Source organism: Thunnus thynnus, chromosome 9 (genome assembly GCF_963924715.1).
Source record: "Thunnus thynnus chromosome 9, fThuThy2.1, whole genome shotgun sequence".
Lineage (NCBI taxonomy): Eukaryota > Metazoa > Chordata > Actinopteri > Scombriformes > Scombridae > Thunnus > Thunnus thynnus.
In genome coordinates, this window is record NC_089525.1 from 834,179 (window position 1) to 850,426 (window position 16,248).

Sequence of the window (16,248 nt, forward strand, 5' to 3'; positions counted from 1 at the left end):
GTTTAGCTATAATGGATGGTTAGACTGATCTCATACATAGGCAGTCAAGCTGCTAATTCATATTTTTTCTCCCAGGGTGGGGTAACAAATGTCACAGGCTTAAAACCTCTCAGCATTCATAGAGCTATGCCTGTGCCTTCACACCTCCTACACCTCCTACACCTACAGTGGTAATAACTGTTCATGTCACTGTGTGTAAAAGCCAACTCAGCTTACAGGTAATGTAGAGTGAGAGCATATGCTGCACACAACTGTCTCTCTCGCTCTCTTTTGCACATCAGCACACAGTGAACTTTAATTTACTGACTGTAATTAATGTGCTTAGATATTTAATGGTGCGCCTTTTGAAAAGCTGTCTGGAGGAACTACTTAGGCATCATATAACTGGTTTGATTATCAATTATTACAAAGTGATACGTGATTTAATTAAAATTTATTGTTATTATTTGGAACCTGGAGTGGGGTGAAAACATTGTTGTGCTGAAGTCTGCCACATTGTCCCTGAGATGTATAGAAACCAGTGACCTGACCTGACACATCCCAGCATGGAGATAATTTGGTTTGACTTTACCCCAGTATCCATATTGTATACAAGCTGTGGAAAACTTACATCTGTGCAGAAATGTTGACAATTCTAGTTCAGTTCACACATTATGTCTTAAGTCATCAAATTAGCAAGTCATGATCAGTTCTTACCGAGCCATAGAGTTTCCCATTGTCGCTCATGGCGATGAAGAGGCCGCTTCTCACCCCAAACAGAGTCACCACTCCTCTCTCTACTGGGGAAATTTCTAGAAGGCCTGGGATGAAATGTGAAAAATGAACAGCAGCATATAGCATTATTAGATAGACAGACAGATAGATAGATAGATAGATAGATAGATAGATAGATAGATAGATACTTTATTCATCTTTAAATTGGTTTGCAGCACAATGGCAAGGCATTTCATTACACCATCACAAAAGTCACCCATAGACATACTCATACACACACCAGGGGGAGGAGGATCGGCCAGATCAGCTGGACATCCTTTGTGACCAGGAAGGAGTAGTCAAAATGCATGGGGAATAAGGTGCCAGTGCATTACCTGTTTAAAAACTTAATGGCTTGTGGAATAAATAAACTGAGATCTATTTTTAGTAAACAGAGGGGGGCAATATCATTGCCCAGATGGCAGCAATTGAAATGTGGAGGCAAGGGTCTGCCTCTTGTCACCCACAATGTTGTTTGCCTTCTCTGTAGATGCATTACATACTGGGTAACATAATCCCTAACAGTTTATTGGCCATTGTTATTGTTTTTCTTCTGTGCCTCAGTAGCATTGCCAAACCATCCGATGCAGAAGGTTAAAACACTTTCAATAAAAGCACAGTAAAACATTTGGAGCATTTTGTCGTGGACATTAAAAGATAGCAATTCCTTTAGAAAGTACATTCTTTGTTGTGTTGAGTGCTTATGAGGTCAGTCCACAGGTCCCATTTAAGCTTATGGTTGAGCACAATGTCAAGGTAATTGTAATATGTAACAGATTGTATTGGATCCCCATTGATAAAAGTAGGATTAGAGGATTGCAGCTTTCTAAAATCAATGGACATTTCCTTTGTTTTAGAGGTGTTTAAGAGAAGATATGCATTCTCACAACAATTCCAACATCACAGTGTCAGCCTAAGCACTGTTGCCACTCTCAAAGTGAAAAAAGGTGTTGAGCTGATTTGCAATCTCCAGTCCCTCACTACCTTGCAAGACAAGGGTAGGTTTCCCGTGCCCTTGCGTGGAACATTGGTTATGGTTTTAATTCCCTGCTATGCCTCTCTGGGATTGCCAGATACTGGAGAGGCCTCTATCTTTTGGTTGTAGCTTGTTACATCTTGCTGTACTTGTCCAGCTGTATTTGTTTTTTTTTATTTATCTCTGTGTGTCCCTTCTAGCTGTTTCATTAATTTGTTTTTTGCTGTTTCTTTAATTTGTTAGACACCCAAGGCTTATCGCTAGGATAAACTTTAAATGCACAATATGTAATTTCTGCCGTTAGGGGTCTCTCAGTCAAAACAATAACGAAAGACAGAGTTTAATGACGTTGTGGAGTAGCATGGGATCATGGGAGTTCTTGTCTTCATTGTTGAACAACCAGCTTCTCCCGGTTAGGATTCCTTCAGTGTTCATTTTTCAGGAGGTTTTTACCGGAAGCACAATTATCTGCAGAGGTCTTCTCCTCTCCAAAACTATCAGACCCAGTGATTAAAACCAGTAAAAACACTGCAAGCAGTTTCACATTAAAATTTAGTGTTTCCCCGACGCTGTTCAGTGGTCACAGGACGTCTAGAGGGGCTGCTAGCTGAGCTGCTGCTAATGTTTGCTCAGCTTGTTTCTCTGATAACTTAAGATCCAGATGGCTGATGAATAAAAGCCTTCATTCAGTTAAAAGATATACTTAAAAACAACCAAGATCTAAAAAGGTTATTGTAAAAGTGTGGCTTAAAACTGAATAAAAGTTCATTTATGACAATTTCTGTCAGACAAGCACAATGCTGACATATTAACTTGTGTGCGTGTACCCTTTTTTACAGACGTCATAGTGGCGGACAACCACAATGCTCACGCATGCACACAAGATAATTATCATCTTGTGCGCGTATAGTCTTTGGTAGAAGGGGTATGACGCCATTGACAGGTGACCAAATGAAACAGACCGTTACCTTGATTAAAATTATGGATCTCTGTAGATTTGAAAATTGTTGGAAACATTTGGGATACTGTAAATACACAACTTTATATATAACACAGGTCTAATCGTTTTTAGACATTTTAATGTGGAATAATTACATATTATAGCTCTAAAGGTCTTTGTAGGTATCACAGAATCAGAGTCAGATACTTCTATAACCTGATCATTAGTATCAGGGCTATTAAAGACCTCCCACAATATGCAGTCGAAACGTCCCTGCAGAGCCATTATACTGCCATTGTTCCACACTTTGACAACCCTTTTTTGAGGCTTCTCCCTCTCTAGTAGCCTCTGATAGACAGGGCAGAGATAGACCATACTGTGGTCAGATGTTCCTAGTGGTGGGAGCAGAGATGCAGTGTAGGCATCCTTGACAGTTCCATAATATGTCTTAGGTCTTTTTTTCCTAGTGGGGCAGTCTGCATACTGATAGTATAAATTCCTAAGAATAAACTTGGGGATATTGTGAAGCTTGTGAGTTTTTACTGAATGCCGTTGATGTGGTGATGCAGCGAATTTCGATGTTTCAACATGAAAAAAAAACTGTTGTAACTTGACTGCACATTGTCAGAGCTTTCCCAAATTTCACATGTTTGATAAGAGTCCCAGTCTGAGGACACATACAGGCAATTATTGAATCATAGCTATAGCGCCACCTACTGGCAACAGAAAGATATAGGCCCTATACTTTTACATTTTAAAATTTGTTTGTTTCATAAATTGTAAGACCTTAATGATGCTAAATAGTGAAGCTTTTGTGTTTTCATCAAAAACTGTTGTCATGGCGATACAATATTCATCATGAAACAGAACACTATTTTTGAGGGGCTAGGGATGCTTGAAAACTCACGAAACTTGGCACACACATCAGAAGGGGTGTATTTTGTTGTCTGATATGGGTCTCGGGCTAAGGGTTGGGCAAGGGGCTCAATAGCGCCCCCTAAAATTTTAATGGAGGAACTGTCCAGGTATGTTTCATCTATATGTATCTATATGTATTTGGTAGGCAGATGTGACATAATGTGACAGCTTATAAAAGCTTCTTAGTGACAATATGCTAAGTCAAACAGGAAGTAAGCCATTTTGAATTTACTGCGCAATTTTTGTGCAGTTGAGTCATGACCACAGGTAGGACAGCTTATGTGCTGGTTTTGCTGTACTTCTACATATCCAAGGGCATGTGTGAGAGACCATCAGCATCCCCGTTAGTTCTGCCAGGATGGTACTTGGAGAACTGGAAGTCTGTCTGGAAATCAGCTTATTTTTAATCAGATTAACAAGCCTTTTTTTGTTTTTTTTGTTTTTTGTTTTAGAATTTCAGTTGAGGACACTGACTACTTAGTTTCTCCCATCTTTTGTTCTACCTGCCATTTTCATCTCTAACTGTTGGATGCTGTCTGTAATGCTGCTCACTCTGTTTATTTTGGGTGCAACTCAGGTAAAATTGGACCCATTCCAATTCGCTTACAGGGCAGGTAGGGGTGTTGAGGATTCCACCCTACTTAACATGGTCCTGGGTCATCTGGATGGTGCAAAGAACTTTGTACAGCTGCTTTTTATCGACTTCTCCTCAGCTTTTAGCTGTATTCAACCTCACATTTTAGCAGATCAACTTACCAGCATCCATAACATTGACCGTGGCTTAATATGTTGCCTGGTTGACTTTCTAACTGATAGATCTCCAAAAGTGTGAGTCAATGGCGTCTTAACCAATGTTCTTTTATCTTCTACTGGCTCCCCTCAGGGGTGTGTCCTCTTACTACTTTTATTTGATTTATACACTAAGGCTAGATAAGGCTCAAGAGATAAGGCCTGTGTTGGTTATCCCTTCCCACAGTGATCCTTACCAGTGTCCAGTCACTCCACAACAAAGTTGATGAGCTTCGGGCAAATGTCAAGTTGCTGACGGAGTAAACAGCACTTGTCTTCTTGCTTTACACAACATGGCTAAAAGAACAAGACTCACAGTCCAACTCGGAAATTGAGGGCTTTGGAGTACCATTTTGCCTTGAGACTCCACAGTGACCAGTAAATCATTTGGTGAAGGCTTGTGCCTCTATGTTAACAAAAACTGGTGTAACACTGTGGTTACTGGAGACACTGTACACACCCGACATTGAACCCGACATTGAACTCTTATCCCTTCGTCCCTTTTATTGACAGAGGGAATTTTCACAGTTATTCGTCACGCTTGTTTATATTCACCTGAAGGCTAATGTTGACACGGCTATGATTAAAACAGTGCAACAGCTTCAGGGAATAGTGCCAGATGCACCAAACTTTGTTATGGGAGATTTTAATAACTGCAAACCAGGAAAGTCTTTGGGTATTTTTTACCCGTATGTTACTTGGACTTGAAGTCCAAGAAGTGTCTCATCTCCCTTAATGGCCTGATTGTGCCCTTTCAAATGACCTGAAATTTTTCTGTAATCGTTTTAATGTCCATGATTTTAGCGAGGAGCTGTCAGTTTTTAAAAATGCTGTTTGTGAGCAGAGCAGTGTGCACTTTGACAGGGGTAGGGTCCTAAAACTTTTCTGGGGGGTTAAGGAAAGGAAAAGTCCCAGCTGAACAGTTGGCAGATATATTCTGTTTTATTTTTAAGTTGTCTCTTCAACTCCATAGGGTTCCTTGTGTTTGGAAGTATTCCATTATTGTACCTGTGCCATAAAACAATCCTCCAAAGTCACTGAATGACAACAGGTCTGTGGTGCTTACTTAATAATAATTTCACTACTATATACTATATACCTTGATATTCCTTGCTCTCTGAAAAGACTCTGTCTCTGTGTTGGGCGTCTGTCTAAGGCATTTTCGTCCTCCTCCCTTCTTTTCTGTTGAAGCTCAGAGTTCTTTTTTTTTCATGTTTTTTGTGTATTCAATGTGTTCATTGACAGCTGTAATATAGCTCCACTTTTTATAGCCTCCACTTACTCCTCTTTCGTTCAGCCATCACTGTATTCATGTGTCGGATTGGTGCCGGTAGTGAGGGTGCGCACTGCGGTGTGCTATGCACTGCGCATGTTCATTGTTTGAGTGCACACATGACACGACAACAACAGTGGAGAGGCAAAGAGTGCATGCACTAAGATGTGTTCACTGTTCACGATGACAGAATGTTGCACTGACAGTTCTTCTCTTTGATGAAATGGGTAAAACGTAGAAGAGGGAAAGTGAAACTTGTATTGATCCTATTGATGCTAAAATCGAACAAAATATCTGCACTATTGATATTTTTTAGGATCGATCAGCCCACCCCTACTCCCCATTAGTGGAGTCAGTAAGTCATCTTCTCTGTGGATACAAAGCTCCAGGGTTTAAATCCCCGAGTCCTACTTGCCAACAATGTAGCAATTCATGTATGTGGTATATCTACAAATGCTTATTGAGGTCATATTAAGTTGAAGTTCGCCTATTGTGACCCTGTGAAAATTTCTTCTTCTTTTTCTCTGCTAAAAGTGTTTGTGCAGCAAAAACCGTAAGACCTAGAAACACCAACATAGGCAGGTGGGTTGCAAATTCCATCCACTACTCAGGCACATATAATGTCACTCATTGACATCAAGGTGAAGTTTTAATCATCAATTTACATTAAGTTGTTAAAGAAATTTCAATATGTCAATCCATTTCAATTATACAAGGCAATTGTTTTTTATTTTTTTTATTTTTATTTTTTATCAAAATAGCAACAAATGTAGTCATGTGAAACACATCTTCACTGAAGATCATAAGCTACATGAAATGCTTCTGAAAGTAGATTCATATACCTCAATAGAGCATCAGCATATAGTGATGACCATGATGAATTATTTTCAAGAAAGGTTGTGCTTCTTGTCAATTAAATAAGAAACAAGCATCCAAATGTTCACAATCTGCTTGGACCCTGCTCATTGCTGCTTGAGGCTATATTTTTGTTTTACTATTTTCCAGTATATTTAAATCGCAGCAGAAAATGTAAACATTGCACTATTTGTTTCACAAAGTAACTTTTTCCACATTTTATAATTGTTTTTAGCATGGCTCACAGAAGGACGGTCCAAGGTTGGAGCCTGAGCTATCCTCCTGGAGCCGCCTTGTGAAAGTTTGTTTCAAGTTTTCTGATATTTGTGCTTCCAGAGAACAGACATGCAGGTTAGATTAAATGGACTCTGTTTTGTTTATAGGTTTGAATGTGTTTGTCTATGGGTTTTCTCTGTTAAGTCTGGTGACCATCTGGGGCGTGCCAATGCATCTTAGGATAGGCTGTGTTCCCCTGCAACTGGCATGAAGTGTTTCACTTATACTATGGCCACATTATCAAATTAAAACATATGTAAATAAAACAATAATGACAATAATAATAATTTTAATAATTGAAGATAAACAGAGTGATCTCTCTCCAGAGGTGGGCAGTATAGGGACACTTAAAAAATAAATGGATCAAATTTTCTTTCTCATTTTTACAAAATGAACAGGTTGGGGAAATGTCCATTTTAAATGTACTGTATTTAATAAATCATTGCAAGGACAATATCTATGTATGATCCTATGATGTATTTCTTTAACTTTATTTAGCAATACAAATACAAATTTAAGAGGGTCACAAAAATTATTTTTCCTAATAGCAATTGGGAAACACTGTCTCCAGGAAAAAACTGCATTTGAATGACAGCTCATATATATGAATGTGCTGTATGTATATGCATGTTTTCTAATTGTAAGGCTTTGAACCACACCATTAAAAGGAGTGTAAAAGAGAGGTCCCTTCACAGTGAGTGACCTAGGAGGTATGTTGGGTGGTATATGTATGCTTATGGCCATACCACCCTGAACAGGCCCTCTTTGAAAATGAGTGGTAAGAGAACAGCAGGAAAGTGTTTGTTTGAAGGAGTTTCTTGTTCGGGTAATCATAGATTTTCATTACTCTTTTGTTTATTTCATTTGGCTGTGCCGAAAAAAATCTGACTTATAAAACCATGCGTATGAACTAATCTAAGCATGTTTCCCTTTATAAATCACAGTTCACCTGGAAATGTGTGCATAAGGATCAGCCTCATATCCCACCATCTGCACGCCCACATTCAACCATAAGTTGATGCAAAAACCTTCATGAATATTGATGTTCATGTGTTCCTTTCACTGGACCAATCAGTCTCTCTGGCTTGAGACACTTGCCCAATCAATGTTGAGAGTCAGTGTATTGGGCCCTCTTGCTCACTTGTGCTCGGGCAGCTGCAGAGGAAGGACCGCAACGGCTGTGAACAGACTTTTACTGTTTTATTTCCCCGTTTCTAGACTTTTTGAAATTATGAGTGTAACCCAAAACAACCATATGCAACTTCAATGAACATTCCTGTGGTTCGTAAAGTAAGACATCTCTGGTTAAGTTCTTACAGGACACTCTGCAGTGGGTGAGTTCCCAGTTGAGTCCCAGAGTCCAGTTTTAAGTAATTTTTACACCACAAATGTAATCTAAAATACAATAAATAGTGTATTCATTTATATTTACTCCAAAATCCAGCATACAGGTGTTGTGCAGGTGGTGAACAAATGTAAAGTCATAGAAACGGAAATGTTTATATGCTCCAAGCACAGATTTATAACATATAATAACTAAAAATCATCTTCAGTTCCCTTGTTTGAACCTTTTTCTCATCTTTGTTGACTATTTGCATAAAACATGATGTTCCAGATGTTTTTACCGCCTTGTTCTCCTTTTACTTGTTTCTTGCATGGATTCTCTTCACTTCATAGTTTACATTCTCCTCCCACTCAAAAACACACCGTTTTCTCCAACAGTGATTGTGACGTACCACATGATCAGAGCTGATACTGATACAGGGTGTGCTCAGTATCACCTCTGTTTGGGTCCAAAGGGGACCCGACTCAACCCAGATAGACTGAGTAGAATGTGGACGTGGTCCGACTCGGGTACAAGGTTGGGTCTTGGTTCCTCAGAACTGAGTGGACCCGTGAAAACCTATACTTTAGGGACATTCATGACCAACAAGTGCAGGTGTGCAGACTTTGCATAAAGACGGCACATTTTCAGAGAGGTTCCTTGAGTTTAAATGTTTTAAGTGTGGCAAGACAGAGCATTACGCATGTGAGTGTGTGGATCGGAGAGTGACAGAGGGAGAAGATAAGAAAGAGAGCGGATGAGAGGATTGAGACGAGAGGAGAAAGGGAGATTGGATGGTGGAACAGGATAAAGAGGATGATAACATGGAGGAAGGACGGCAATGAAGAGGATGAGATGGAGCAGGCAGGAGGAGGTGAGGAGGGCAAGGAAGGAAATGATGATGGAGAGGATGAGAGTGCTGGAGTAAAGTAAAAGGACTGTGGAGTAGAAAAATGAGGAGGGAGGTGGAGAGAGAAGTAAGATCAAGAAGAGCAAAGATGATATGCCAGAGACTGAATGCTAAAAGAAAGGCAGAAAAAGACGGAATGGGAAAAATAGAGAGGGCTGTGGTCTGGTATGTAATTTTTGTTTAAAAATTCTTGGTTTAAACTAGGGGTGATGCAATATACTGGTATTGACAATAACCGTGATATTTAAAAAATGAAATGCTGATATCATGTTCATAATACACATATGATAATATTGAGAAAATATCCAGCGCCTCTTAAAACCCCTTAACGTTCTCATGGCCTGTCCATGGGCCGTCACACTGTTAACTACAAAACTATGCTATGTACACAACTCCTGTCTATAAGTAGGTACTCATGCGACACATCTTTGGAAAGCTAAGATTCTTGTGATTCGATTGATGCAAACCATTTTAAGATACAATCACAACAGCAAGTACAATCAACGCCTCTGTCAGGCCACCAACAAACAAACAATTACAAAATTCACATGATTCACCTATGAAGACTCATATTGCTCCACTGACTGATACAACTCGGAGACAAGACAAAAACGGTCTTGTTACATTGGCAAGGGTCCAGTCGATCCAATCCAGTAAAATATTTAGTCCAAAACATATTATTACATCAGTAAATATCCACGAACGGCTGTTGCATCATTTCAAATTAGCCAGCAGATATCCTAATCCTCCAACGTATTCTTCGTCATAAACCACGTTAGCATGTAAACATTGGCCACAGTTTGGTATTAAAATGGCGGCTGCACTCTGACCTTTCAATTGACACATCACTTGACCCAATAGAAGCTTCCATGTCCTATCCACAACCTACAATAGCCAACAAGAGTCCACACTGAAAGGAGGTACCTGCCCCCCTTCTTTCGTGTAAAAACCGAGCCAACAGGAACAGATTCTGCTGATGACTGGCACTTCAAATAGCCAATGAAATTCCGAAAATAACCATATGCTTTATTGCTTTTTATAAAGCCAGAACATGGAAATTATGTAAATATAAATAGTTTGCTGTGATTTACTTTTTATATGAACTGCTCTTCCACCATAGCACTTCAGTTACTCTGAGGCAGGGGTTATTTGTTGTCTCCTTTTTTTGGAAGACACCTGGGTCATTCTCATGAAATCATTAAAATACCATGGCAAATATGAAACATGTAATTTAGTAATATAACAAAATATCATAATAAAGACAGTAGTGTTCTCTACCTTTCACAAAGAATAATTTTAACATTTGAATCAATTATTTTTGTATTTTATTGCTTTTTCTGCTGAAAGTCTTATTACCACAATGCGTCCAGCTGTCGGAATGTATGTTGTAATTTAACCAGAGTAAAATGAAAATATTAAAAAAATAATAAATGGATGTTCTACTAGATGTTTTCAAATGACAGTAACATTACTAGCTGAATATTTGTGTATAATAATAATGAAAAAATGATGAAAAAATTAAGTGTCCATGACTGGTGTTCTCATCCTCTGCAACATTTTTGGAGGACTGTTTACACACACACCCACAAAGATTTTAAAATAAAGTTTGATTTTGAATGAAGTAACACATCTGCCAGTATCTTCAAGATGGCTACAAGGTAAGCTGATCTATTTATATTTCTCTAGTTAAAAGTTAAACATTCTCTTGTCTGACTGCTAACACGACAGTACTGATTATCATTACTGATACAGATAGTTTTCCATATTTAGAAAAAAGTTTGATTCAAAATGTTTTTGTGAATATATACTTATATACGTCATTATGTCTAATTATATACATTGAGTAAAAAATTGCATTAGTCATCATGGCTTCTCTTTTGTTAGCAAAACACCCTTCTCACTTACCGCTACAATTTAAGGCCAGTTGTGGTAGAGAGAATTTCTGTTTCGGTAATGAGAATTTGATCATACAGACTATATTTTCAAATATATGTTATGAACTATCAATTTATAGCTTATTTACTAACTTTTGATAATTTGCTTTATGTCCTGTTTCATTGCAGACAGTCAGCAAGTGACAAAAAGAAAGCTTTGGCGAAAGCTAGGCTGAAAAAATTCAGAGAAAAAGTTTACAGCAACCCAGAACTGCTGGAAGAATACAGAAGGAAGGAGAGAGAGAGGTTAGGGGTTGGAAAGGTCACAGCAAGAGTTATAATAGGAAGTCAATACCCCACAGTGTTATGAAGTCTACACATGCATGTGCACACGTCCACCACACACACACACACACGTATGCCCACATGCTCTAACACACAATAAGTAAGCCATTTAGTTTGTACTGTAGGATGTCCACACACAGTCTGTAAGCCATTCAGCCCCTACTGTAGGATACTCTCTCTCTCTCTCTCTCTCACACACACACATACACACACGGCCAGTAAGCCATTCAGTCTCTACTATAAGATGTGTCCATAACAGTTAGATTTCTCCCATATTTTGATAAATGCTCATTTCATGTCATGCTTCCTTCCCATTTTCAGATATCAAAAATGAAAGCAAAATGGTCAAATCAAGAAAACTTAAGATTTGACAAAGAAGCAACATGAAAAGAAGAAAAAACAACTCAAAATGGTACTACAGGAGAAAGATACGGCTAAAAGCTGTATTGGACATAACACTGTCAAGCAAGGAAGATGATACACTTAAAGATGTTCAAGCAGCAAATGAAGAAGTTATTTAAAGTCTTCAAGAAGACACAGCAGAAGAAGACTCATTATTGACAAATCAGAATGTAGTATTTGCCTAAGGTAATTTTTCAGTCCCGTGGTAAAATGGGTTGTGTGTTTTTAGCATATGTTCTAATGTTGCCCTGTTTAGCCCTGTTCTAATGTTTTTGTATGTGTTTTATGTGTTCTCTGTTTTTAGCCTATGTATGTTATGTACTTTTAAAGCACTACAAAATGAAATTGATTGGATTTGAATCCATGATTATGCCAATGTTATCTCATTTATTATCTACATTTAATTTTATAATGTTTTAACCATAACTCAGTCTTGCTATATTTATTATCATTACCGAAATCATCAACCTAATTTCTGAAACCTGTCTATCATTGCTGCAACAGGTGTTCATTACATGTTAATTAAATGAATGGAAAAATAGTAGCTTGCTTTCAAATGCATATTCAGAATCTATACACGTTCTCTCAGGTTTGTCACATCATTTTGAAAATATGTCAGGTTTCAATGAAATATTAAAAATATTAGGTTTTAGATTGTGGAAGGTGTGGTAATGAGAGAAATAAGTCAAAATCAAATAAAAATGTTAATTTAAAAATATATTTTATTTCAGAGTTTCAAGTAACTGTGCATGACTGTTAATTCTTACTGTCAATTTTTAAAAATGTGAAAATGTATTAGCTTCCTAATGGTCTTCAGACCGTTGCGGTAGTTTTTTAAGGACTTGTTTCGGAAAATATGTTCAAAAAGGTGTTAAATTGTCAGTAAATGTTTTTAAATTAACACTCACAAACAATTCAGACCTTGTCATTAATGCCTAAAAAGCAAATTTGCTGATGCAAGTCTTTTTAAAGATTTCATGTTTCAAATCTTTGAAACCAAGATTTCGTGAGAATCACCCAACTAGACATATTCATTTTCTGTGGTATTGTTATTAAATTTGAACTTGGACAAGGTAAGGCTCCATTCTGTGGTCCCATTGTGTTTTACAGCTAATAAGTCACAGCTATAGGTCATCTGCAGGCATCTGTTTTTAAAAAAAATATTCAGGCAGAAAAAACAACCTTATACTTCAGTGTGTTAAAACTCCTTTCAAACCTTGTACAGTTATGGTTACCAACTCTCTCTCCACCTCCCTACACTCATATTTTGAGTATAATTCATTTGCCAGAAAAGAGGCAAAAAACACATTAAACAAAGTTAAAGATGATTTGACTGATAGCATTATTTATCTATTTTTTTTTATTTCCTATTGATATCGTGATAATATCGTTATCATGAATTCTTTTGGCCACGATAATCATGTTGTGAAAATCTGATATTGTGACAGTCCTAGTGTAAACATTTATTTATATTTTTTTGGTTTGCTCTCATGGCCACTGTAACTTCTGTAAATGTAAATGGGTTAAGGAATAGAAGGAAGGTGAAAGAGTTGCTGTTTACATATCGGAGTGAGATTTGACCAAGTGTAGCATAGTACATAGCGTTTGTAGGAATATGGAAATTATATGGTTGAGAAGATGTAGTGCCAAAGGAAAGCGCTGTCTGATGGCAAGGTAAAGCGGTGAAAATATTCTAAATATAGCATACACTTAAACTGATCTTGTGTTTTTTAGGTGGGCCTTTTGTTAAGGTGACTAAAATACGTCCCGTCCACAAAAGTACATTGCTTAGCTTCTGTGCCTGTACTCCTGTCTGCTTCTCCGAACTGGGAACGTGCTGACCCAAATCTACTGCAGGTAATATACTGAATATGGATAAGTACCTTATACAACACCACTTCAAAAAATATGAACTATCCTTTTTATCTTAATCTTAATGTGTTTTATGACCATTCTATATTTTTGACAGGCCCTTATATCGATTAGCAAAGTCTTGGAAAGTTAAAAATTCAGTGAGTATTACATACATGAAAAACATATTCAATGCCTTTTTTTTTTAAACCAATCATAGTCATAAGATAATACAAATTTTAGACCTCCACATTTTTCCAATAACTAACTGGGGCTATGCTACCATGGGGCACTGTCTTTCAAATAGTGTATGATCCAATTGATTGGAAAAACAAGGATGATAGTGTTGAAATCTACATTGTGCATACCACCATTTCTTGTGATTGACTTCATTTTCATATATTTAGTGTGAATGCTGAAAGCTGAAAGCATTCACACTAAATAAGTGCTAAACATATTAAAACATTGTACCTCTAGCGCCACCTTGTGGTCAGTTATTACACGTTTAGCCTTTTGGCTAATAACTCATGAACCGTAAGACCTATCAAAAAATATTTGGTCAGGACGTTCCTTGGATGATGCTGATTAGATTGATATAGGCCTCGCCCATTTGCGCCTATAAAATTTTTCCACCATTTTGTTTTTTTTAATAAATATATGTTTTGCCTCTGTTGGCACGTATTTCATGCAATCTTCACCAAACTTGGCGCATACCATATTTAGAGGACCCTGAACACAACTTATTTATTTGTTCTCAGATATCACTTACGGTTTGTCTGTTATTGGTTAGCAAACTTTTGAAGGCGTGGCCTAATGCACTTACTGGTCAATAACTCCTCAATACTGAATTGGATTGTGACCAAATTTGGAAATGTCATACACAAGGTGACCTTACAGACGTGTGTAACATTTCAAAGGGGGAGCTAAAGTAACCTTATAACATTATATTTCAGCAATTCTATTGTCTTTAATGAAATGAAACTTGGTATACAGGTTTTCCATGAGAATCTGCATGACATACTGAATCATGGCACCAATAGCCCCACCTTGTGGTCATAAACAAAACACCGCCATACTACTTATTAACTGCCAAATCTCTTAAATGTAACATGCCATGGTAATTGAATTCTATTTGTACAGATGGGGATCCTGAACAAGTGTTTAGTATTTTCAGCAATGCTTTGCGATTCCTTTCAGTTTTCAGCATTCACACGCATTTTCCGCAGGAAATGCATTTCTAGTCAGTCTCATTTTTCTCCATGAACTTAACTAAAAGTGAGTCGATCTGAGCAAAAGTTTTAGCATCTACAAAAAGTGTAAAGCAGGATATCCAAGTCCTGAAAACCCTCTGCTTGGGAGAGCAGAATGTAGCCTTGAATCATTAGATGTTGTAGCAGGTAAATCAGCTGCTGCTTTTTCCAATTTTGGTGAAAAGTAGCATTTAATTCTGACAGTTGAGTTTTTGCATGTTGTTATACCTAGATAATTGTATACTATTTACTGATATCTTGTTTTACACATACATTAATTCACACTTATTCAACTTAATTTTAAGATCAGAGCAATCTGCAAGTATCACAGATCTGAGTGTCATGTTCCAAGAACAAACATGTCATCTACTATTGGGCCAATTATTTAACAGTCCTTCCAGGACAGAAGTTTTCTTGTGATTATTGTGGCCAAAAATGCTTGATTTATAACCAAACTTAATTTTTTGAGAAAATGCTTTCCTCGAATATTGCGAAACGATTTGTGATGTTTCATGTGCTGTTTTTGTGGTAAAATTGTGGGAATTGGAAAAATTGCAAGCAAAGAAAAATAATGTGTTTTTTTAAAAAAACTACTAGCAATGAAGAGTTATATGTAATCACTTCATTTGATTAAAAACAAACAAACCATATTTCAGTGCTAATTTTTAAATTATTTTCTGAACATGATCATATAACATAAACATAAAAGTTATATGATATAATAATATAATTTATACTATTATATAATATACAATACTGTACTTGAGTTCAATTTATATCCTTGCTGAATGCACACTCCAATGATTGAAGTAATTTGACGACATGGAATGCAACAATTAGTCCAAATCAAATCCAAATCAAAAAAGGTGGCATACATTAACAAAACTGAATCAAAATGAAATGGAAAAAATCCCAGGGGATTCAACAAAAATAAATATAAATAAATATAACAAGCAAACAAAATCTACAGCCTCACAGCAAGCTGCCACCCTTACTCTCTCCACAGCTATAGAGCAGTTTTTGCCTTTTACCTTCTCAGCCTTACCTAAAGCTGCTGACACACCTAAAGACCAGCTGAAACCTTCAAAGACTGGACAGACCACACATTAAGATTGTTTTTGCCAACTGGCACTGATTTTTTAGTCTTTGACAGTGAAGATCATAATCATACAGACAACACACTGAAACACTGCTCTGTAATGACTGGAGTTTTGGTGGGAGATGACCCCATACTAATTATCAAGTGTTTTTGTACCAAAACAAACATAGACGCAACCAGGCACTTGTACTAATACATCCATGATTAATAGGCCGTCCAGTTTGCGCTGAAAAGGCTAAGAAGTCAAATTGCTTTTCCTCCATTTCAGTTGTCCACTGCTCTCTCACACTACAAACCTTTCTGCTCACCATTCCCCCTCTCTCTTTTATTTTCTCACTGGTATGTCTTCCTCACATTTACACACAAGTGACATCATTGGTCGCCGATGTCAGTCGCAAACATCAAACATCAAT

The 16,248-nt window shown here is 37.4% G+C and overlaps 1 protein-coding gene and 1 long non-coding RNA gene across 3 annotated transcripts in view; one reads left to right on the forward strand and one right to left on the reverse strand.

The window, feature by feature from the left end:
- LOC137188709 (fibroblast growth factor 4-like) overlaps nt 1-16,248 on the reverse strand; it is a 29,098-nt gene that overhangs the window by 10,686 nt on the left and 2,164 nt on the right. The window contains exon 2 of the mRNA XM_067598336.1: nt 697-800. Coding sequence (XP_067454437.1) covers nt 697-800 — 104 coding nt within the window. The remainder of the gene's footprint in view (nt 1-696; nt 801-16,248) is intronic.
- The window catches only part of LOC137188710 (uncharacterized), a 30,111-nt gene continuing 27,236 nt past the window's right edge, over nt 13,374-16,248 (forward strand). For both annotated transcript variants that reach the window (XR_010929474.1, XR_010929475.1), the window contains exon 1: nt 13,374-13,492. This is a non-coding gene — a long non-coding RNA (uncharacterized lncRNA). The remainder of the gene's footprint in view (nt 13,493-16,248) is intronic.